Source organism: Megascapheus bottae, chromosome 4, assembly GCF_031878675.1.
Source record: "Megascapheus bottae isolate mThoBot1 chromosome 4, mThoBot2.hap1, whole genome shotgun sequence".
In the NCBI taxonomy this organism is placed as follows: domain Eukaryota; kingdom Metazoa; phylum Chordata; class Mammalia; order Rodentia; family Geomyidae; genus Megascapheus; species Megascapheus bottae.
In genome coordinates this window covers 13339857-13364149 of record NC_143512.1, presented here as the reverse complement: position 1 = coordinate 13364149, position 24293 = coordinate 13339857, and the positions used below count along the sequence as shown (strand labels likewise).

The following is a 24293-nucleotide window of genomic DNA, read 5'->3' as shown; positions in this document are numbered from 1 at the left end:
TAGTAACATCCATTTTTGTCATCATGTTGGGTGACCGTCTTCCATGGGTGATGCCATATACCTCACGAATCACTTTAATAGACTCATGCTATCAGCTTGCCCTACAGTGGGCCACTTGGCTGAGAGCTCCCTCTGTTTCACACCTGTTCCTCCCTTCCCATCCCAGGAACTTTTTCCACTTGGTTGTCCACATACCAGCAAACCCCACCAAGTCCTTCCAGACGGGAGAGTGGAGAACAGACATCTGGTAGACATCAGTGAGCCACCGTGAGGGTGGGGGGAGGGCTAGGTACACCCAGGCAGGGACTGCTAATGAGGGAAGGTGTGAGGACCAGTAAGGAGCAAGGACACCTTCCCTCCTGGAAGAGAGGATGGGTGAGGAGAGGCTAGATTAGGGGTGCAGAGGAAGTGTGAACGAGCTGCTAGCGCAGGGAGCAATGGTGGACCTCGAACCCACTGGTGAGCACCCCACAGCCCAGGGGCCCTTCTGAATTCCTGGTGCTAGGCCTTCAGTGAGAGCAGTTGAGGTCATGGTTTCCCTCAGTCCCTCATGGAATAAAGCAGGCACTGGATTTCCCCAGGGTTCGAGTTTTGTCAAGCATGAAGCAGCACAATGAGAAAAGGGGGTGATGTCTTGACTTTGATGCGGGCAGCCACCTCTGAGCTGGCCCCTGGCCTGCTCCAATCCTTTCCTAGTGGTGACTGGAAGATCACCCCCACTCCCTTTATGGGTTCTGTGTGACCCTCCTCTGCCCTTACCTCAAAATCACATTCAGAGAGGGTAAGCACATGGGAAATGGTTCCCTCCACACCCATCCTCAGACCTTATATAAAAAACTGCATCCACGGGGCCAGGAGTTTGGCCTAGTGGTAAAGTGCTTGCCTAGCATGCATGAAGACCTGGGTTCAATTCCTTGGTATCGCATATGTAGAAAAAAGCCAGGCGCTCATGTGGTAGAGCTCTAGCCTTGAGAAAGCCAAAGGACAGCGCTCAGGCCCTGAGCTCAAGCTCAGGACTGGCCAAAAAACAAAAAACAAAAAACCCTACCTGCATCCTCTGTCACCCTGCCCGAATGCAGTTCTTCCTCCTCTAGCAGCACCTGAGCCATCCAACGGCCTCCTAACATTCCTCTTACCCCACATCACTCCAATGGGCCCAGCTAGCCACAGGCTCCTTCCTCCCCCGTGCCACACAGCAGCCCTGGTCCCCATTCCCAGGCATCTTGAGCCTCCTTAGGGATGTCTTTTCTGTCATGCTGGCCCAACCAGTCCCACTCTTTCTCTTCAGAGTACTTCCATCATGCCACACTGCCTAACACCACTTGGGGGCACCTAGTGGCTATAAGGAAAGGCAAACCAGCCCACCTTTCAGGCCTGCTGTAGTCTGGGGCCTCCTTCTTCTCCTGCCCTATCCCTTGAGCCACAGTGCAACTTCTGATTTTTCTAGTGATTAATTGGAGATAAGAGTCTCATGGAATTTTTAGTGCCTGAGCTGGCTTTTTTTTTTTTTGGCCAGTCCTGGGGCTTGTACTCAGGGCCTGAACACTGTCCGTGGGCTTTCTCAAGGTTAGAGCTCTACCTCTTGAGTCACAGCACCACTTCTGGCTTTTTCTATGTATGTGGTACCGAGGAATCGAGCCCGAGTCTTTGTGCATGCTAGGGAAGCACTCTACCACGAGGCCAAACTCCCAGCCCCCTGGGCTGGCTTTGAAACTCGATCCTCAGATCTCAGCCTCCTGAGTAATTAGGATTCGCCTGGCGAATCATGCCCCTGATCACTATTTCTTGAATAGGTGCATCACAGGCATATGTGAGCATATCTGAGTCCATTATTGGATCTTGGTTTGAGAGTACTATAGGACAGCTGCCTTGTCCACCTTACCAATTGCATGCAGTCCTGCAGCTGTCCTGACACTTTTGTGCTATGGCCTCCATATCCTATCCCCAAGCCTTCCCCACAACCTCCCGAGCTCCAGGAGCCTCCTCTGTATCTCAGTTTTCCTTTCTACCAGCTGCCTCCAGCTCAGATCCTTCAACATGAACTTCCTGTTCATTCCCGATCTGCTTCCCCACCCCTGTTCAGAAGGAGTCAGTTCCGTCTTGTGGCTGATTCTTGACCTCCTCCCCGTCCTCTCCTGCCCCATGCACTGCTCCTGGGGCTCAAGGCTTTACCAGTACTCAGCTGTACTCTTAGTGGATGAGGGCAAGTGAGAAGCCAGGCGTGGAAAAGCCCTACCCAGCCACTCTCATAGCCCTCTACTTTATAATGCCTACTGTGGTGTTTTCTTTGTTGGACCTGAGCTGAAATCTCAAAGCAGAGGACAGACACGGACAGGAGGTGGAGTAGAGGACATACAAGGCAGGTTAAGAGGATCCACACAATGAAGAGTGAGGGGGAGGTGGGACAAGGTCACAGGGGAAGTGGCTGGTAGGAAGAAGGGTCCTTTGTGGATGTGGACAGAGAACGTGAGGACATAGGGTGTGGGACATAGACAAACTGGGCAGAGAGGCAGGGTGACTGGAGTTCTGGCCTCATGTCTCTTGGTTGTTTAAGGTGGTTGGGGAGATGGCTCCCTGAGCTCCTCACCCAGATGGCAAAAACACCACCCCCACCTCCACCCCCACCAACAAAAACCACGTGAGTTCCCTTGGTTTGCCTGGCTTAGGTGTTTTTTAGAGCCAAGTGGCATTTGGTAGCTTGTTAGTTACTGTAATTCTTGGAATCTGACTCTCTCTGCCTGTCTGCCTGTCTGCCTATCTGTCTGTCTGTCTGTTACTGACCCTAATGCTTGAACTCAGGGCTTGGGCACTGTCCCACTTGAACCATAGCTCTACTTCTGCCTTTTTGGTGGCTAATGAGGCTCACTGTCATTCCTGCTCAGGCTGGGTTTGAACAGCAATCCTCAGATCTCAGCCTCTGGTAGCTAGGATTACAGGCGTGAGCCACCAGCTCACTTTTATCCACATGCTAGAGGTGAACTGTGGGCTGTGGGGTGGGGCGTGTGTCCTGGGTGCCTCTGCAGTTGAAGAGCAGTCGTCATTCTGGCCACTGGTCCTGGGTAGGTTCAGGACAGAGCTGTTGGTTAGAAACAAAACTTGGGATTTGACATCAAATGTTGTGGATTTCATCAGTATTAAGGACTCCCCTAAACAGCATGCAGATATATGTAAATGATAAGCAAATGAGGGCACCGAATTGATGGGGGAGGGCTGTAGGGAGAGCAGGAAGCTGGGAGATGGCTAGGAATGACCTTTTCAGAATGAGCCCTGAGAACCTCGGGGCCTGCGGGCCCAGTGCAGATGGTGCTTAATGCCCTCCCAGCCCTGTGGACCTCTTCCTGGGAGAAAGAGTCCTTCCTCACCCCACATCCCAAGGCAAAGCCTGATTCCCTGGTGGTCAAACTCAGGGATGGTGCTGGCTCATGAATAACCCCAGACAGACACCATGTGAAGGGTGCTTGGAAGGGGAGCTCAGGTTTCCCACTCTTGGCTGAAGCCTGGTGTGAGCCTGGACTTAGTTGATGGCATCAGGTTGCAGGGTCGTCCCCTGCCTCAGGAGGGTATGTGGGGGACCCTCTGTGTCCCTCCCCACCATCCTCACAGGGATTTTTTTTTCTGCCTCCATGCACAGACTGGGCCTGTAAAGCCTCTGAGCCCTCTGGACTGCTTCCGAGGGCAGATGTCCACAGGCCGATGGCCTGTGCTGTGTTGCTCTTCTGGACATCTCTCCTGGGGCATGGGGCAGACCTGTGAAAGTTTTAGAAAGCATTGGCACACCCTTCCCTGAGTACTTCAGATTCACCATTTCCTTTATTTCTCACATGAGTCCCATGAGCAGGTGCTACCAGCTTGTCTTGTTTTATGAAGGATGCTAAGGTTACACAGCAGATGGATTTGAAGCCAGATCTTTCTGACTGTTCAGCTAGGGTATTGGTTTACTGTCCTGGACTATCTCTGTCTGAGGAACTTATTACCGTACAAGGAAGATTGTCCAAGCTGGGTCCCTGAGGGGACACCCTCTCTTCCCCACCCTGCTGCAATGTTCAGGCTAGGGCCAACTCTTAACCAGGCTGGTGAGAGGCCTAGGTCTTTTCTGAGCACTTCCTCCATGCTAGCTACTTGCTTTGATTGTGGTGTGTGTGTGTGTGTGTGTGTGTGTGTGTGTGTGTGTGTGTGTGTGTGTGTTAAGATTCTGCCCACATGCTACAATCTAGATGAGCTAGGGAGATATGCAGTAGGAATTTAGGGGAAGGGTGGATTCCTAGAGGCAGAGAGTGATCTGCAAATGAAAGTTTCCATCTTTCTTTGTCTCCTGTGCCCACTAGAAGTCTGTCAGGGAGGTCCCGGGCATGCTCACATCCCCATCCTTTGCGCGGCACCAGGAGTCTGTAGGCCTCCCCAGACAGACTCCAGACGCTGTGTGCCAACATTCAGATCCCCTAGGACTCAAGGAGAACTCCATCTGGGGTGCAGCCTGCAGCTCCATCGACTGCTGAAAGAGGCCCAGGACTTGGGAATAGTTTCAGATGCGTCAGGGGAAAGGAGACCCTAGTGGGGTTCTGCTCTCCAGAGCACCTCTAGCATACAGGAGACAAAGCTGGCTTGACCTGGCTTCCAGCCCAACTTGCTGGGACAGCAGTGAGCTCAGCCTCAGCGCCACACCGAGGCTCTGGGACCCCAGGTCCTCCCTCTACATACTCTGCCTGGGCTATGTCCTTTAGACATGGAGCGGCTTCTATTCAGCCTGTCCCCAGAGAGCCCAGGACCAGGACTGCCTTCGTGTCCATTTCCAACAAGTGGCCTGTCCTCCGCCCTCCCCACGGCCTACTGCCACTGTGGTGGACAGTGCTCAAGGCAGATGCTTATTTTTCTTACTCTACCCAGCCCGAAGCCTAGCACTGTCCCTTTCCCGCTTGAAGACTCTCCTTAAGCAGACATGTCAACCCTGGAATGGTGCCCTTCACCATTCTTAGTAGGCTCCTCATGCCCACTTTACCACCCAGCGGGGTTGCTGTGTGTGTGTGTGTGTGTGTGTGTGTGTGTGTGTGTGTGCTCACATTTGGATGTACATAGACAGGCACTTGCCCCTGTGTCCTTGTGATGTCAGGGGTTCAAGTCTAAGTACTGGTAACAACAACAACAACAACAAAAGGACACAGAGGCAAGTATGCAAGTAAATACTATGTGTGCTTGCCCCCCCCTTCCTCCTCCTCCTTCTTCATCTTCTTCTTCTTCCTCCTCCTCCTTCTTCATCTTCTTCTTCTTCCTCCTCCTCCTCCCCTCCTCCTCCTCCTCCTCTCCCATCTGTGCTCCACCACTTGAACCTTGCCTCAAATTCTGATTATGTTTTGCTGAGTAACTAGAGAAAAGAGACTCCTGGATTTGTTTACCCGGCCTGGCTCTGAACTGTGATCCTCACATCACAGCCTCCCGAGTGGCTAAGATGATAGGCATGAGCCACTGTCAGGGGCATCATCCTTGGGTTTTAAATTGTGATGGCTTCCAGAGTCTACCTGCTGGCTCCATCGCCTGACTGCCCCTCAGCTTCCCACAGCCCCTGGCTTGGATCCCAGCATGAGAGGGATCCTAAGATTATCCCTATCAGTGGTGTTGACTTCTAGCTTTGTTGTTTTTTTGTTTTTTTTTTTTGCCAGTCCTGGGCTTGGGCTCAGGGCCTGAGCACTGTCCTTGGACTTTCTCAAGGCTAGAGCTCTACCACTTGAGCCCCAGCACCACTTCCGGCTTTTTTCTATGTATGTGGTACCAAGGAATCGAACCCGGGTCTTCGTGCATGCTAGGCAAGCACTCTACCACTAGGCCAAACTCCCAGCCCATAGCTTTGTAATTGGAGTACACTCCCCAAACTCTCCGTCTCCAGAAATAGGGACGATCATGACAACCCTAGGTCACTTATTCAAAGCTCCCTTGGGGGTTGGGGGAAAAGCCCTGAACATAATAGGTCCCTGCCTTCCCAAGACGCAGAGATCTGGGTAGGAAGTAAGGAAACAGATAGAAAAGGAGTTTCAGTTCTGTTGCGTGTATTGCACTTCTGAGGAGTGTGAGAGCGCCAGAGGGTCATAGAGGGCCTCTCTGGGACTCAGCATCCTGGTTAAACTTTGAATAGCAGATGAGGCAGTCATGTACAGATTTAGGAAAAGAGTATTCTAGGCCAAGGGTACAGCTGGTGCAAAGGCCCTGAGGTGGGAATGAGCTCAGAGAGCAGAAAGAAGGCCAGTGTGGCTGATGAGGGTGGGAGGCGGGGAGAGGGCAGAATGAGCTCAGGCAGAGCCTTTTTAGGCCATCCTGGGAGACCAGATTCTAATCTAAGGGTGATGGGAGGTGTTGGAGGGTTATGCAAGAGGGGAACATGTGATGCGATTTGTGTTTTCACAAGTCTGTCCAGCTGCTATGGGGAAAATGGGGAGGGGGACAGGACTGTCTCTGGAGCAGCTGAGACCTAGGGAGTGTGTGGCTTAGCAGTCAAGCCTGGCCTAGCCAGGGCTCCACTGTCTTCATGGTCCCCACTTAGACTGATGTTGACAGAGAGACTGCTGAGCCCAAGGTCACCTCAAAGGCTGCACTAGGAACTCCCACCTGGAAAGGGGCCTGGATCAGGCTTCAGGGGAGCTTGGCTACTGCCAGCCTGTCCCTTTGAGAAATCCCTTGGGATGGTGCCAGTGGCCCAGCTATACTCTCTCTTGCCAGCAGGCCTGGGGGAAGGCAGGGCTACTGCTTTGGGCTACGCCTTCTGTTTGAAGATTTGGGGCCCTGATCTGGTGGAGAGTCTGGTAATGGGCCTGGAAACAGGCTTACCCTGAATCTCAGCCCTTCTAGCTTCTACTTTTTCTGTTCTTAAAGAATTCATCAACATTGATTTTTACATCATATTTCAAATGCCGTGTTTAACAAGCAAGTATTTGAGGCAGATCACTGTGTGATCTGAAGCAAAGTCATTTCAGGCTCTGGGCCTCAGTCTCCCCATCTGTCCAATGTATAGGAATTGCAGCCTTTCTTCTTGGGCCTCTGTGCTGAGTTTGCCTTCCCGGGGTAGTGGCTCTCTTAGAGCTCTTGTGATCTCAGTTCTCCACCTACTGTTGGGGAAGGAGAACATTCTGGGGACTCAGTGCTTTCATTCTGCAGATGTTTGCAGGGCAGATCCTGGGTGAGAGTGAACACTTGGGGGCTCTGCTTTATGCTTCTGCCCCAAAACTTCCCCTTTGTGCACCTCTCTGGGACTCAGTGACTCTGGGCACGAGGGCATGACTGGCCCTCAGCCCAGGCAAGGACTCCGGGTTCCTCTGTCCAGAATAGAGCTCAATGCTGCCCCTTGTCTTCCCACCCCAGAAACTGAGGACATGGCTCAATGCCCAGTGTTGGCAGGACCCCCATCCTGCTGCCAGCTGCAGAAGGACATGGCAGGACAGGTAGGGCGAGAGCTGGACAGAGGCAGCTGCTGGGATCTGGGCGTGACAGTGGCATAAGGATCGCCAAAGAAGGCCTTTTGGGGGGTGCCAGTCCTGAATTCAGAACCTGGCTGCTGTCCCTTCGGTTCCCCCTCTCCCACGCAAGGCTAGCATTCTACTACTTAAGCCACAGCACTGCTTTCAGGTTTTTGATGGTTAGTGGTACTAAGAATCTCATGGACTTTCCTGCATGGGTAGCTGGGATTACAGGTGTGAGCCACAGTGCCTAGCTCAAAAAGAGCCTTTATGTCCCCTCACTCCTGACTTCGGAGCTGATGTAGGCTGAGAATCAAGTGAAACCACTTTATTCTCGAATCTTTGGTTTCAGTGGGGGCTGAGGCACAGAGGGGACCCCACCATGCCAGGCAAGGGCTCAGAAGTATGAGGCTCCTGGTGGAACCCAGTTAAACCCTGTTCCTCAGAGCCAGAGCCTATGCTAGCTCTGACTGCAAAGTAGGCCAGAAGACAAGAATCTACACAGAGGGCCCAGGCCTCCTCTCTTCTCTTTCCTTTCCGTGTGCCTCACCCCCCCCCCCAGCTGTAGTCATGGTTAGGGAGGTGACCTCTAGATGTTGTCGTCCCTCCTTTGGGTACACAACCAGAGGGAATGGATTGAAATAGCACCGGCAGCAGTAGGGATGTAGGGCAGACCAGAAAGACTCCCTCACACTGGGCTGAGCCCCAAGGGCCCCTAGTGTCCTCGGATCAGGGCCCAGGCTCTCAGATTTTCCTTATTTGTTTTTAGTAAGTAAAATCTTATTATCATGCAGTAGTCAAAAAACTCCAGAAGGCAAAGCTCAGAATGGGAGGGTCAGGCCCCATTCTCTTTTACTGTGTGTGCGCAAACTCTGGATTAAGTGAGTTTTAACCAGGGTATGGTCTCTGAGTTTCTCTGGAGGGCCTAGAAGTCCTCACAGAAGTAAATCTATCGTCCTCTCTGAGCTCATCTTCTCTCTCTAGGTGGGACGTCCTAGCATGTTTCTCATGCTTGCCTCATTTTGAGATTAAAGATTATCCTATCCCTTCCCCATACAGTCTGGTTCAAGAGGGAGCCGGGCCTGGCAATTCTGTATATGGAGTCTTGAATGAGACTTATCAGCACACATGTACAGGGAGTTTGGGCTCACGTCTTGGTCACTGCACCTGTGGCTTGTCCTGTTGCAGCCAGAAAGCTTACCATTTCTCCTCTCCTCCATTCCTCCCCTGCTCCTCAGGATAGCAGGGAGCTGGGGGTGGCCAAGTCCCATGAAAGGAAGGAAGGAAGTGGCCCAAACAGAAAAGAGAAATGCCCAGGTTTCTACTTCTTTGCTTTTCTCAGGGTGTTGGCAGGGACTGGCTTGTGTCTTCTGGCAGAGATATATGTAAACTTTGTAGTTAAGGTGCCGAGTGGGGAGGAGGCAGAGTGAGACCTAGACCACTCCTCCCAGCCTCTGTTCTCCCCAGCTGGGTAGGAAGCTGTTATGGGCTGGTGCTGGGACATACCCGGTAGGCTAAGGGGCCTCTTCCATTGCCCAAAGAGAAACAGACCCAGCACAAGACAGAAGGGAGTAATACAGGACTTGAGTTCCTGACAGCTTTTTCCAGAGAGCTTCGTGGTGGCTCTGTGAGTCCTTCCTTGACTGACTGCACTCTGGTAGAGGCCTGGATGGGTCGAAGCTCCAGGCTCCTTCCTGTTGATGTGGTGAGTGTACTGGCTGCTGCAGGAGCAGCCTTGGCTCCCTGTGAGGCTGTCAGTGGTGGGTTCCGCCCAGCACCCTGGACAGCGCCTCTCGCTGGCCCTCTCATGGCTATGGTTGCTTCTGGGTTTCTTGGCGCTTCCCTGGAGTGGAACTTGCCTGGATTAAACTGCACTTCTGTTGAGTTGCTAGCCTCTTCTCTTAATTCCCCTTAAAGGCCACCCCCAGCATAGCTTATCCCTAACCACAAAGTTTACTCATCTCTGGGTCCTGGAGTCAAGGCAGAGAGCATGGAAGAGCCCTGAGGTCTGGCTGTTGTAGGCCAGGGCTTTTGTGTGTCACTCACCAGCTGTAGGGGTGGGTTCACTGTGTCCTCCCCATTTGGATCTTTTTGTTGTTGTTGTTGGTGGTTGTGGGGCTTGAATTCTGGGCCTGGGCACTGTCCCTGAGCTCTTCAACTCAAGGCTAGCACTATACCACTTGAGCCACAGCACCACTTCCCATTTTCTGGTGGTTACTTGGAGATGAGTGTTTTATAGACTTTCATGCTGGAGCTGGCTTTGAACCGTGATCCTCAGATTTTAGCCCCCTGAGTAGCTAGGATTACAGGCGTGAGCCACTGACGCCCCAACTCCCATCTGGATCGTCTATGGGGCTCTGGTGATTTCTTTTGGAGGGCACAGCAGAGACCTGAGTGTTAGCAGGGAAGCCATAGACTAGGGAAGAGGGGTTTCTGGTCAGGTGAGAGATGAGGGAGGCTGGCTGGGACAGCCAGGGAGAGAGTCCTACCATGAACCTAGTGTTCCTGAGGAGATCATCTTGGTGTCCTTGGTGGGAGTTCTTTTGGGTTTTAGACTCCCATCCCCTTTTCTGTCTACTGACTCCAGTGTTTCTGTCTTCTTCCAGGTCTACTGAGTGCCAGGAGCAGCTAGAGTGGACAGAGGCAGTGGCTGCCATGGAGGAGGACAAGTTCCCAACTCCACTGCCCACAGAAGGCAGTACCACCTGGGAACCCAGCCTGGAACCTGAGTCAGAGCCTGGAGTTCAGAATGGAGTGGTGGCCAGTGAGGGCTCGAGTAGCTGCCTCAGCTGTGTAGGGACTGAGGAAACAGGAACCCTGGTGGACATGGAAGAGCCTACAGAGCATCTGGAAGCAGCCTTGCCTGACCTCAGCCTTGACCTCTCCATCACCAATGGCCTGGCACTGGGACCAGATGCAAATATTCTGGAAGATTCAACAGAGTCCAGGCCCTGGAGGGCTGAAGGGCTGGCAGAGGGGGATGAAGCCTCCAGGAGCCTCTGTCTAGATGCTGAAGACCCTCAGCTGGGGTACGTGGGTGTTTGGAAGGGGCAGGATCACCACATTTCCAGCTCCGTTGCCCTGTGACCTTGTTTCTCTCTGACTCTTGATAGCCCATATACATTGGGGATTTTATTTTATTTTAGGCCAGTCCTGGGGAAAACTCAGGGCTTGGGCTCTGTCCCTGAGCCTCTCTGTGCTCGACTAGTGCTCTACCACTGAGCCACAGCACCACCTCCAACTTTTTTTTTTCTGTTTATGTGATACTGAGGAATTGAACTCAAGGTTTCATGCATGCTAGGGAATCACTCTATCACTATTCCCAGCCCTTGATACTCTTATTTTGTCTAGCTTCTAGATGTTTTGAAAGGAGAGCCATGAAAAAGAAGTCAAAGACCAGCCCTCAGCTCTCCTGGGCTATTATGAGTTGTTTTTATGTGGGGTAGGAGAGTATACTCCCTCCATACCAGCCATATTAGAATTCAAAGTCCTTTTTAAAGGACTTGATGTGAAAGGTCATCTGATCGACCCCTTTTCCCTCTCCCTGGAGATTCCCAGAGAGTCTCCCAACTCTGCAGCTGGCTCTAGGAAAGCAGGCATATATATGATAATCTTTCTCCACTGACTTCCCAGGAGATTTCCCTCAGAAAATTCCACCAGGAATCTCACGCACTCACTCACTCACTCACTTGAGTTATGACCCTGTCTCTTATCCTCAGTAGGAAGTGAAGAGACTGGAGTCTTGGGGGTGCCATTGTGCAAAGGAGGGTGGGGCTGGGGGCACAGGGATGTCTGAGAATGTTCATATGCTCAGAACTGGCTGGTTACCTGTGAGTGGGAGTGGTGTGGGCATGTGGGCACGTAGGAGAAGTGTCTTTAGGTCTCTGAAGGTAGGCATGTGGTATATGAATTTGGAGCCTGTGGGCACTGGGTGCTCAGGTGGCCAGCAACTAACAGTGGCTAGGGTGGGGGTAGTGTCTGGGGCTTTCTTGTGTACCATCTTTGTTCATTTGGGATGGCTGAAGGTAGGGGCAGATGGAGGTTTGAAAACTCTGTCCAGTTGCATGAAGAGAGGAGGGATGGGAGTGCCCATTTGAGGCTCTGGCAATGGGTGAGAACCCTCAAGGGCAGGGCAGTCTTATTTGAGTGTCTCCAAAACTTAGCATAGGCCTGGGCAGACATTGGCCTTGTGAATTTTAATTTGGGGAGCAGGGAGCTGGGGAGCATACTAAACAGGGGACAAACAGAATATTACAGGCTGAGAAGGGTTAGCGAGGACACGGAGACAGAGCCTGAGGACAGAATACAGGAGAGATGCTGACACAGGCTGTAGGCCTGTCCCCCTCAGACTCTTGCAGCTGGCTAAGAATCTACTAGGCTGTGGGGACAGCAGTTATGAAGCTGTGTGAGAGGAGCCGCAGCAGAGACATGTCCACACAGCTCTGGGAGCAAAGAGGGAGCAGTGCCTCAGACCAGGCCAAGAAAAGAGGCCTCACAGCCACGCATTAGTAGAGTAGCTAGTCCTGCTGCAGGCTAGGTGGGCCCTAGCTCCTTTTCACTGCTGCATCTCAACTGCCATCCAGCATCTGAGCCCTCAGGAGATTCTATCCAGAAAAACAACACAAAACAAGAACATAGCCTGAGAGGTCCCAGGTGCAGACAGGGGTTGGGGTCAGCTCCTTTATAGAGAGGACACCTGAGCAAACTGGTTACAAGGTTCTTGAATCTCACAGATTGGATGGCCCTGGAGAGCCAGACGTGCGGGATGGCTTCAGTGCCACGTTTGAGAAGATTCTGGAGTCAGAGCTGCTGCGGGGCACCCAGTACAGCAGCCTTGACTCCCTGGACGTGCTGAGCCTTACGGATGAGAGTGACAGCTGCGTCAGCTTCGAGGCCCCCCTTACCCCCCTCATTCAGCAGAGGGCCCGAGACAGCCCCGAGCCCGGAGCTGGACTGGGCCTGGGAGATATGGGGCCAGAGGGGGACATGGGGGCAGCTGGTGGTGACGGGGGGCTGGGCAGCCCCCTGCGGCGCTCCATCTCTAGCAGCCGCTCAGAAAATGTCCTGAGTCACCTGTCTCTCACGGCGGTGCCCAACGGATTCCATGAAGATGAGTCCCGGGGCCCAGGAGAGGAAGATGATGAGGACGAAGACACGGATAAGTTGTTGAACTCAACCAGGTGAGGGGGGCTGGACCGGGAGCTGGGGGAGCCACTGAGCAGACCCAAAGGAGGCGAAGCACACTAGTGACCAGATGACCAAGAGAGACACGCCCTCTCCAGGGTCACCTTTCTCCATCCTCTGCATCTAGACTTCCCATCTGGGTCCTGGGGCTCCATTTTGCTTTCCTGGCTGCCTCCACTGCTCGGTCAGGGAGCAGTGCTGAGGGCATATACTTTGGCTTTTCTGGAAGCCAGCTTGGTACCATTCTATTATGGTGGAGCCTTTTTCCCTCTGTCCCTCTCCCAAAGTGGATCTCAGCTCCACAAGGGCCTCTGCTCTGGGCTTCTTATCCTCTCCTCTCCATCTGCAGTGATCCCAGCCTGAAGGATGGCCTGTCAGACTCAGACTCGGAGCTGAGCAGCTCAGAGGGCTTGGAGCCTGGTGGCACAGACCCGCTGGCCAACGGCTGCCAGGGGGTCAACGAAGCTGCCCGTCGGCTGGCCCGCCGTCTCTACCACCTTGAGGGCTTCCAACGCTGTGATGTGGCTCGGCAGCTGGGCAAGAAGTGAGTAAGCCTTGCACGCCTAAGGCAAATCCACTGTCTTCCTCAGCAAGAACAGGCTGGGAGCGGCTTCTTTCAGGGTGTCTGGTGCTAGGGGTCCCCCGAGTCCCTCAAGGACACTTCCTCCTGCCACTGTCCTCATTCTTGGCCTTGCCCTGAATTTATTTCCTTTCTGAGCTGCTTGGGAGAGGGATGTTGCTTCTAGGGAGGCTGGGATGGCAGGCAGGCCCTTTGGGCTTGGGAGTAGGATGTAATTATGGGGTCACGATGGGTAGTGGTGAGGGAGGAGCAGCGTCAGGGGCTAGTGTCCTACCAAACGGGGTCAGTGAGAGAGGGGAACCTAAGGGGGAGATGAAAGCTCCAGAACTTAGAAAGCAGATCCCTAGCTCTCCTTAAGCTGTAATATCTATTGGCACCAGCAAAAGGGTCTGGAAGCCAGACATTGATAGTGCATATTGGTAATTCTAGTTACTCAGGAGGCTGAGATCTGAGGATCATGGTTTGAAGCCAGCCTGGGCAGGAAAGTCCTTGACACTCTTATCTCCAATTAACCAGAAAAAAACCAAAAAGTCAGTCATGGAGCTGTGGCTCAAACAGTAGAACACTTCAAGGGTAGTGTCCAGGCCCTGCGTTCATGCCCCAAGATTGGCATCTATACACACTAAATAAGGGTCAGAGCCAGGTGCCGGTGGCTCATGTCTGTAATCCTAGTTACTCAGGAGGCTGATGTCTGAGGATCATGGTCCAAAGCCAGTCTGGACAGGAAAGTCCATGAGACTCTTCTCTCCAATGAAAACCAGAAAACCACAAGCGGACTGATGGCTCAAAGTGGTAGAGTGCTAGCCTTGAGCAGAGAAAAGCTCAGGGACAGCATTCAGACCCTGTGTTGAAGATTTAAAAAAACAAAACAACAACAACAACAACAAGAAACAAAGTGAGTGTCTGGAAACCCCAAGGCCCAAGCCTAGGACTTCAGGGTGAATGCAAAGGGAGCTAGGCAAATGGAGTATAGTGGACAGAGACTGGGGATGAGGACTGGGGCACTGCTTGAGTCTGTCAACTGCAGTATGTCTCCAGCCTCAGGCCCTTCTATACAGAATGCCTCTGTTATTCCAAGAAGGCTTTGAGAAGGGCAGAGCAGACTTGGCCTCCCATACTTTGAGCTCCTCTTCTGGCTCCAGCCTCTTCCACCCTCTGTGGCTTCCTTGTCATTCCTGCTCTAGGGGCTCCTTGCAGTCATAGCTTGAAAAATCACACCTTCTCTGGGCTCCAAATGCCCCCTCCTATCTTCTGGCAGCTTGCAGGATTCCCCACCCCCCACCCCGGGGAGGATTTTTCTCTCTCTGCAGGCATCTGCCACTCAAGAATCTGTCCCTACCTTAGTCAGAGTTCTCAGGTTTTTCTGGCAGGGAAGGCCCCTTTCTCTCTCCTCCTTACTTGGCCTCTGAATCTGCTGGCTGCTGCCCAGGTCACCTTTAGTAGCATGTCTAACTTCTTGTAGTTACTAACCTTTTTTTCTTCTAATGGAGTTGGGAGGTCAAACCAGATCCTAGGTGAATGCTTTACCTCTTTAAACATTTTATTATGAAAATTTCAGTCATACACAAAAGCAGAGAAAATAATACATGAAACTCCATAGGTTCAAAGTTATCCATTTTCCCCCCCGAATCTTGTTTCCTCTATTACAGCATAGGTCTTTTATCCATTTGCTAAAGTTTCTTTTTTATTTTTTTGGGAGGGGAGGCAGGGGGTGCCTGTCCTAGGGCTTGAACTTAGGACTCTCACTCTGGCTTGGCTTTTGTTATTGACGTTGGTGTTAATCATAGGGCCTCAACTCAGGGCCTGGGTGCTGTCCCTGAGCTCTTTTGTTCAAGGCTAGTACTAGTACTCTATTATTTTGAGCCACAACTTCACTTCCTGTTTTCTGGTGGTTAACTTTCCTGTCTAGGCTGGGTTTGAACCACAATCCTCAGATCTCAGCCTCCTGAGTAGCTAGGATTACAGGTGTGAGCCACTGGTGTCTGGTTTATGTGCTAATGTGTATATATATATATATATATATATATATATATATATATATATGCCAGTCCTCAGGCTTGAGCTCAGTGCCTGGGCACTGTCCTTGGACACTTTTTTTTTTTTTGCCAGTCCTGGGTGTGGGCTCAGGGCCTGAGCACTGTCCTTGGACTTTCTCAAGGCTAGCAGTCTACCACTTGAGCCACAGCATCGCTTCCGGCTTTTTTCTATGTATGTGGTACTGAGGAATTGAACCTGGGTCTTCGTGCATGCTAGGCAAGCAGTCTACCACTAGGCCAAACTCTCAGCCCTTGGACATTTTTTGCTCAAGGCTAGTACTCTACCACTTGAGCTACAGTGCCACTTCTGTTTTTTTTTCTATGTATGTGGTTCTGGGGAATCTACTCCAGGGCTTTGCCCATGCTAGGCAAGCATGCTACCTCTAGGCTATGCTCCCAGCCCTGTGTTAAAGTATTTTAAAACATATTTCAAATACTGAATTATTGCATACAAAAATGCCTTAATGTTCTAATAGGTAAAGAAATTTCTAAAATATAATTATAATTCCATTGTATTTTTTTAAACTAACTAAAAAAATATTCTAATCATCTTAAACATTCAGTCCGTGTTTAATTTTCTCTGTCTAAAAATGGTTTGTTTGTTCAAATTAGAACAAGACCCAAATATTGCATCTGGCCTTATGTTTCTTAAGAGTTATTTCTTTATTTTTTGTACTGGGGGGATTTGAACTTGTGCTTGCACACTTTGATAGCTTCTCTACCACTGAGTCACATCACCAGCCTTCTGAAGTGTCTTTTAATCATAATAGTCCTTTCTTCTGACCCCATACTTGGGTTTCACTAAGAGCCTCATGTTTTGGAGGCAAGTGCCTTTGATCTTCTACTTCCAGATTACCAACCAGCCTGCCTCACTACACTTGGCTACCTCCCTTTTAAAGGGCCACATATTTGCAGAAGAAACTAAGCCATTTATCCTGGGGAGATTCCCCATGTGTTCAATATGGTATCCTCATGGTGTTATTTTACATGTTTGTCCATTTCCCATGGATTCTTGGAATTGGAGGGAAAGCTTGAGGCTTGATTAGGATCAGGTGGTAATTTGTTCCTTTTTTTTTTTTGGCAAAAATTTTTCATTTTAGTCTAACTAAAACATATTCTTTGTTGGCCCCAGGGTGACACTCAGTTTCCTCTCCACTTCTGTCTCCTTTGCTCCTGGCTCTCTGGTCCCTTCCCTCCCTCCCTGGACTTTCCTCATCTGCCCTGGGCTGCTGTCTGATTGCCCTTTGTTCTCAACTGTATTCCTCTCCCCTTCCCCCCCAGCACTGCTAGCCTTGTGAATGATGACTTATCATGATAAGTCCTTATCCTGATGACTGACCTTTCTCCATTTCCAGCCATACCCTACAATCCAATCTATCTCCCTTTCTGGTAGATTAGGACTTCTAAATCTTTGCCCCATCTCCTATACCCTTAACAGTGGGTGTCTACATAGCAGATGGTATTTCAGAATTCACATCTTACCATCCTGTTTCAAACCCCAATAATCCCATCCTGATTCTTTCTTGGCCCTTCAGGCTCGATTTCCTGTCACCTCTTGCTTCCCCATTCCTGCCCTCTAGGGACTGGCCACATGGCTTTGTGGGTGGCTTCCTCTGATAGAAGCACCTGGCACCATTCTATCCCCGACTGCCTTCATCTGGATAACTGTTACTTTCCTAAGTTTGTTGAGGGTATTGCTTCTTCCAGGAGGTCTTCTTATTTTAGTTTTGGTGGTACTGAGGTTTGAACTCAGGGTCTCATGTTAGCGAGGCAGACACTGTACTGTTGAGCCACATTTCAGACTAGTTCTTTCTTTCTTTTTTTCTGGTTAGAGATAAAATTTACTAGTAGTTCCACTTGCTAAGTAAAATAGGAAGGGTGAGACTCCCTCTGTGGTGAACTTGTCCCACTGGTTCACCGGCTCTTTCTGAGATCGGATCTCACTTTGTGCCCAGCCTCATGTGTGTCCCACAGTCTTGTTATTTTGTACTTCCCATCATAGCTGGGATGACAGGCGTGCACGGCCAAGCCTAAGTTCTGTTCATTAAATTGGAGTCTTGTGGACTGCAAGTTGTGGACTTCTAGGCTGCTCTGGCTGCCTAGAATTTCAACTTTCTCAGTCTCAGCATATCAGATAGCTGGAATGACATGTGAGAATGTACCACAGTGCTCAAGAAGAAGTCGTATGTGTATGCCTAGGCCGGCCCCTGAAATCCTCCCAATCTTAGTCTTCTAACTAGCTAGGTTTGTAGGTATAAGACACTAGCCCCTGTCCAAGAAGCTTTCTTGATGCTCTAGCCCAATGTTGGTCTGTTAGAGCCCCATTGGGAGCAGTGGAAAGCAGATCTGGATGGGTGTGCTAGGGTACTCTGGCATCCATTCCCAGGTACCACCTATTGTTTTATCATCCTTGGGCTGGACCTTGCTTCTAACTGGCATCCTATGTTTTTTTTTTTCCAGCAATGAGTTTAGCAAGCTGGTCGCCGGGGAGTACCTCAGTTTCTTTGACTTCTCAGGCCTCACTTTGGATCGTGCACTCAGGTCAGTGGGGCTGGGATCTGGGCTGGGCCAGTCTCTTGGGGTGATATGATCAGCACATCTGGATTCTCATTGCAGCTCTATCAAAACCTTTGTGTAACTGTGGGCAACTGTCACTCTCTCTGTCTCTATTTCTTTGCTTTTAAAATTAGCTTACAGCAGTTGTACAAGGGAGACTTTCACTGGCACACTGCAATTCATGCATGCATGTATTCCAATCAAACTCTACCCCCTCTACCCTTCTTTCTTACCTGATTTCTCCTTCTGCCATTTTCATCCCTATCTGCCCTCTCTGTCTAGTAAGGAAGTTGCTTGGCTCTCTGGTGCAGCATGGGAAAGCACCATAAGAGCAACAGTAGTTCAACTATTCAGTAAGTGCCAGCTGTGTGACAGGTGTGAGTACCTGCAGGTGGGAGTAAGGCTTTAGTGCCTGGTCTGGCTTTGAACCACAATCCTCAGATCTTAGCCTCCTGAGAAGCTAGGATTATAGGTGTGAGCCACTGCACCTGGCTCTTTAAAATTTTTTTTGCCAGTCCTGGGGTTTACACTCAGGGCCTGAGCACTGTCCTTGGACTTTCTCAAGCCTAGAGCTCTACCACTTGAGCCACAGCACCACTTCCAGCTTTTTCTATATATGTGGTACTGAGGAATCATATCTGGGTATTTTTGCATGCTAGGCAAGCACTCTACCACTAGGCCACACTCCCTACAGGCAGAGGGCTTGCTTGGGTTGAGTCCTTTCTGCCTCCCACATCCATAGACACTTATGCACCCTGTCTGCTAGGCACCATCATTCCTATTTTCTCAGGTCAGGAAATTTGGCAGCAATAGAGACACTTCCTTATAGTCACTGAAGGGGGAAGTGGTTAAGGAGATTTCATCTGAGTTTTTACTGGTGTCTGAATTCAGGAAACAGACCTCAGGTGGCCAGGAGCAGGCCACAGGGAGGAGGAAGGATGGGGTGGGTGGCTGTAGTCTGTGCTGGCCAGAGACCAGCTGCAGGAGGGGTTGACAGTAGGCTAGAGCAAAGTGTGGTGGGTCCACAGAGGCTAGGTCCTCTTATGTTGTCACACATGTGTGTGTGTGTGTGTGTGTGTGTGTGTGTGTGTGTGTGTGTGTTGGTACTGGGGCTTGAACTTATGGTCTTATGTTCTTGCTTGGATTTTTCACTCAAGGCAAGGCTGGCACTCTGCCACATGAGCCACATTTCTACTTTCAGCTTTTTGCTGGTTAATTGGAGATAATCTTTTGGATTTATCTGCTTGGGCTGGATTTTCAGATCTCAGCTTAGACATTGGACCTGGTGGGTATGTACACCAGATCAATGTCAAGGCTCAGGCACTGGGGAGCCCACAGTGCTGGGCACAAGGCAGCATTGGCAGCAGTGGTGTTCAGGCCTCTGAAGAGGATCAGGTGGAAGAGAACTTGGCCTGCGGCTGGAGCTAGAGGGGAGGCTCAGAGGCTAGAATAGGAGGACTGCGTGGGCAGACATGAAGAGAGGGCGGGCAGGGCGAGACTGGACCTGGGGGTGGCTGAGAGTGTGGAGGTGGTGGTGCTGGGTGGGGCCTGGTGAGCAGCCCTGAATAAGGAAGGGTGGGCTGGAAAGGAAGAGCTGGGATAGGTGACTCCTTGGAAGGCCCAACTAGGGCTAGATGGGGGTCACCCCCTCAAGAACTGATGGAGTTTGAGGAGAAGAGGGAGAGGGCAAGTGGGGAAGAGGACAGGAAGGAGGGGAGATATGGAGAGGACAGGAAGGAGGGGGGATAGGGAGAGGACAGGGAGCAGGGGGGATAGGGAGAGGACAAGGAGCAGGGGGGATAGGGAGAGGACAGGGAACAGGGGGATAGGGAGAGGACAGGGAGCAGGGGGAATAGAGAGAGGACAGGGAGTAGGGGGGATAGGGAGAGGATGGAAGCAGATGTGGAATTGGAGGGTCTTTGTATTTCAAAAGTGCTCTGTAGTTGGGATTCCTTGAAGGCCTCCTGAAAGGAAATGCCAGCCAGGAGATGACTTGAAGGTGCCTGTGGGTTCTTTGGAGGCAGTCCAGAGGGTGTACAGAGAAGTGGGCAGTACAGTACTCTCACAAACCCAGGGCAGATAAGGCCCAAGCTGGCTCAACCTGTAATTTCCAAGAGAAGGAGAGTTTTCCAGGCCCTGGCATGGTTTCCAGGTGAGGGACCCGAGTTCCATTTCCTGATCCTTTTGGCTTTGGGGTCCACTTTAGGGGTCATCTCCTAAGCAGTGGATGGTCTATGATAGGTCTTGATGGAGATTAAGAGACCTGAGAGCACAGAGTAGTGAGCGAGTGGTCAGGGAGGCAGCAGATGAGTGTGCGGTTAGAGAGTCAGGAGGGGAGCCAGCAATCAGCAAACCCACTATGTGAGCGCCTTCGGTGTTACCCTGAGGGTCTTGGGAGCCAGTGACAGGTTTTAGGCAGCAGGGCTGGCTTCAGAGTCACAATCCTCCTGTCTCTGCCTCCTTAGTGCTGGGATTGTAAGTGAGAACCACTGTGCCTGGCTAGGCCTTTCCATTTAGAGAAGTCTACAGATTTCTGCAGGGAGGAGGACAGGGGTGCATGTTGAAGGTGGTGGCAGGCCTTGGGCATTCCATGAAGGTGTGGACGAGGAATTGGGATGAAGGTGAAGCACAAAGCACCAGGGCTTGGTGACAGCTTGGACTTAGGGTGACATTTCAGACTTAGGATGTAGAGAGCTTTGTGAGGGGAGGGGTGGAGAGTTTGGGCTCAGAATGGAGGAGGAGGCAGCAGTGCATCCACACAGAGCAGATACAATGCTCATCTGTGACTTCTTCACCATCTGTCCTCTGTCTCCTTCCAGGGGGATCCTGAGTGGGGCTGGGGGTAACTCAAACTCATACCTTACATCCTCTTGACTTTAGCATAAGGGGTCACCCTGGGAGGGGGAAGAGAAGAGAGAGAGAGAGAGAGAGAGAGAGAGAGAGAGAGAGAGAGAGAGAGAGAGAGAGAGAGAGAGAGAGAGAGAGAGAGAGAGATTCTATTCCATCCGAGGACCCAGACTGACTTGGGAGCTCTGGGAGATCCTTAGTAGTCTTGAATTGCTTTCCAGAACCTTCCTGAAGGCCTTCCCGCTGATGGGGGAGACACAGGAACGTGAGCGGGTCCTTACGCACTTCTCCCGCCGGTACTGCCAGTGCAACCCGGATGACAGCACCTCGGAAGGTAGGGAGGGCACCTGCCTGCTCTGTCCCCTTCTCCTGCCCACCACTTCATATACCTCTGTGTGGTATATAGTTGGTGCTCAGTGAGCGTGACTGAACATGGAATGGCAGTGAGAGCGCCCCAGATCCTGACCATTGCCTTGCCCCCCGGCCTGGGTGTCCTCTGTTCTAGAGCTTCTGCCCTAGGAGTGTTCACACTCCTGGGCCCTGGGTCACAGGCTCAGCCTTGGCATAATAGGGGTCCTGTGTGGAGAAGGCTGGGTCAGGGCCCTCTTAGGGGCAGAGTTTACAGGTGAACCTGAGGGGCAAGACCCTTAAGACTAATGCAAGGGCCTAGCCTGGGACCCAGAGCCTTGGTATGGGGGCAGAGCTAGATGTCTGGGCTAGAGCAGGCGCAGGGGAGTTAGATTCCCTCTGAGGGTCTGGGAGAGTTGAGTGGAGCGGCAGGGAGCATGATGTGAGCCGGGGCTCTGAGGTGCACTGGCAGGGGGCACCTTCCATCTCCACAGCTTCCAGGCCGGCTCTGCTGAGGGACGGGCGGGTGACTGGGGAGAGGGGGTGAGTGAGTGGGGTCCCTTCACTGAGGATGCCACCATCTCTGGTTTAGATGGGATCCACACGCTCACCTGTGCGCTGATGCTGCTCAACACGGACCTGCATGGACATGTGAGTTGGGGAGAAGGGACATGTCCTCCCACCGGCTCAACTGAGTCACGGGGATCCTTTGCCCAGTCCCCATGTGGAGACTTCTCACTCTGTGGCAGTGTTTCTTTTAGCAGATCAGAGAGCTGGGCATTCACTTCTGTCCTAGTTTTGTCCACGTGAGCCTGGCCTAGGTTCTGGTCCTCAAGCAGAAAAGTGAGAATGGTTGAACATGGGGCATTTAGTTGCCCCTTGTGTGGCCAAGGCCTTTATTGCAAAATGACTTGGAGTTTCTACCTTGCCTCACCTGCATACGCAAATGCAGCCATGATGAAATGCCATACCCCATGCAGGTAGTGGCAGGTGACCTTCAAGAGGCCTTGTCATTCACTTTGCCCTGCCAGTCCTGACTGTGAGACTGGTGGGTCCATGTCCCTGTCTGCCTTAAGGCTTCTGCAGCTCACTAACTCCGTCTTTTTTCCTTGGTTGCTGCGGGCCCCTCTGGGCTCTCCTGTCCTCCCTCCCTCAGGTGGTAAGTGCAGCTAGTGGTGTGCATGCCCTGTGTGCCCCCACCATCTCCATCCACCTTCTGTGTCCCCATCACACCATCCGGCCCCACTCACTGCCCCATCATTGTTCACCCTCGGCTGGCCAGAGCCCCTTCTGTTGTGTTGGGACATTTTAGCAACTCAGGAACCACTGTATTAACCAGGGAAGTCCCGGCAATGTGACGGAGGGTGGGATAACTCCACTTCACACCTTACCTTTGCTGCCACGTGGCAGCTATGCAACTCTGGGCAAACTACTGGCTCTCTCTTAGTCTCAGGGTTTACATCTGCTAGGCAGAGGTGGGGTGAGGTGTCATGATTTCCCCCATCGTATCTCAGGGAGGCTTGAGTGTGGTAATAGACATAACACCTGAATACTGCCTTCTAGTGAGGATTTTATTATGACTAGTATTGTTATAGGAGAATAACAATAGGACTCATTGTTGATATTAAAAATTAAGAATGGCCAGTCTTGAGTGCCCAGGCTGCTAGCTCTTCTACAGAAAGCCTGGGAGAGGAGGAGCAGCCTGGCCGGACTCATGGGTAGATGGGTATTGGCTCCAGGAGGGCTGAGTGTCCTAGCTAGGAAGAATAAACATATGACAACTTTGTCAGAGTCAGCTTTGGCCTCAGCCTGTGTGTGGAAGGGAGAGAAGACGTGGTGAGCACTTAGCTAGCAGACCCAGGACTGGTGGGCTTTAGCTGGCAATGGCCCCCACCTTAGTGCTGCAGCAGAGGAGGAGCGTTTAGGTGAGGAGCTGGTGGAACAGGCCTTCCACACTCTTGAAGCTTCTCCTTCCTGAGGGGAAGTTGCCCAACAACTGGGAGAAGGGTTCTGGGTCAGGTTCCCTGCATTTCTTCCCCTGGCCGCTGTGTGGTGGGAGGCGTGTTCTTACCTCAGTCACCAATGCTTCTCCACCATACAGTCCTGGTCCAAGAGCTTTAATGGAGACAGCACAGGCGGGTGCTTTGCCTGAGGCCTGGTATTGCCGGGACTGGGGGCCCTTCACAGGGTCCCGACCTGCTTCTGTTCCCCATGCTGCCTCTGCTTTCCACAGGGGTGGGGCATCTGGTGGAATGTGGCCACCTTAGGAATGTTGGTCCTGCCAGTGTTCCCAGAAAAAGCTCCAGGCAGAGAAGGAAGCAGGCAGGGGGCTTCAGAGGATGTGGATGCACCTGCCAGATGGGCATGGCCTGGATGTGGAGGAGGGAAGGGTTCCTGTGGGAGGATGTCCAGGCTGGAGGGTGGAGCCTCAGTGACCTGTCTCCAGAGTGCTTTCTGGGTTCCATGAACAAGACAGGAAAAGGAAGCCTGCCTCAGAGCCCCTTCTAGTCAGGACAGGTGGGTTACAAGCAGTGGACATGATGGAATAAAAAGGTATGCTGGAGGTTGGACTGGGGAGGGAGAGCACAGAAGGCCTTCCGAGTGGAGCCAGATACCTGGAGCACAGGGAGGAGCCACAGACAGAAAGACCTAGGACGACCTGGTCCAGGTAAAGGGGCCAGAAAGGCTGATTTCCATCTTTGACTATCATGAATAGGACTGCTATGAACATCCACATACAAGTTTATATCCCGACACCTGTTTCTAGTTCTGTTGGGGCTATACCTACGAGTGGGCTTGCTGGATTGTAGTTATGATATTTATGTGACTTCCAAGTGTTACTTTTGTGCCACTTCTAGGACTTGATCTCAGGACTGGGCCCTTTCCTTGCGCTTTTTCTACTCCAGGCTAGTGCACTACCACTTGAGCCATACTCCATGTCTGGTTCTTTGGTGGTTAATTGCCTGGGCTGGCTTCAAACCTCAATTCTTAGATCTCAGCCTCCTGAATAGCTATGATTACAGGTGTGAAGCATCAAAGTTCAGCTTAAGTTTTACTCTTTTTTTTTTTTTTTGGTACTGGTCCTGGGGTTTGTATTCAGGGCATAGAAGCTGTCCCATCTTTTTTGGTTAAAACTAGCACTCCACCACCTGAGTCACAATTCTCATTTCTGGCTTTTTGGGGCCTAATTGGAGATGAATCTCGTGGCCTTTCTTGCCCAGGCTGGCTTTAAACCACAATTCTCAGACATTAGTCTCGTGAGTAGTTAGGATTATAGGCGTGAGCCACTGTACTCAGCCCAAG

The 24293-nt window shown here is 51.6% G+C and overlaps 1 protein-coding gene across 2 annotated transcripts in view; it reads left to right on the top strand.

Moving 5' to 3' along the window:
• Positions 1-24293, top strand: part of Psd2 (pleckstrin and Sec7 domain containing 2) — a 54154-nt gene that overhangs the window by 3671 nt on the left and 26190 nt on the right. Inside the window, exons 2-7 of one of the 2 annotated variants that reach the window (XM_090331408.1) lie at positions 10046-10468; positions 12173-12619; positions 12973-13167; positions 17700-17780; positions 20864-20976; positions 21583-21645. In XM_090331408.1, the coding sequence (XP_090187534.1) occupies positions 10095-10468; positions 12173-12619; positions 12973-13167; positions 17700-17780; positions 20864-20976; positions 21583-21645 (1273 nt within the window). In that variant the 5' untranslated portion in view covers positions 10046-10094. The remainder of the gene's footprint in view (positions 1-10045; positions 10469-12172; positions 12620-12972; positions 13168-17699; positions 17781-20863; positions 20977-21582; positions 21646-24293) is intronic. The other variant, XM_090331407.1, reaches the window with a different exon arrangement.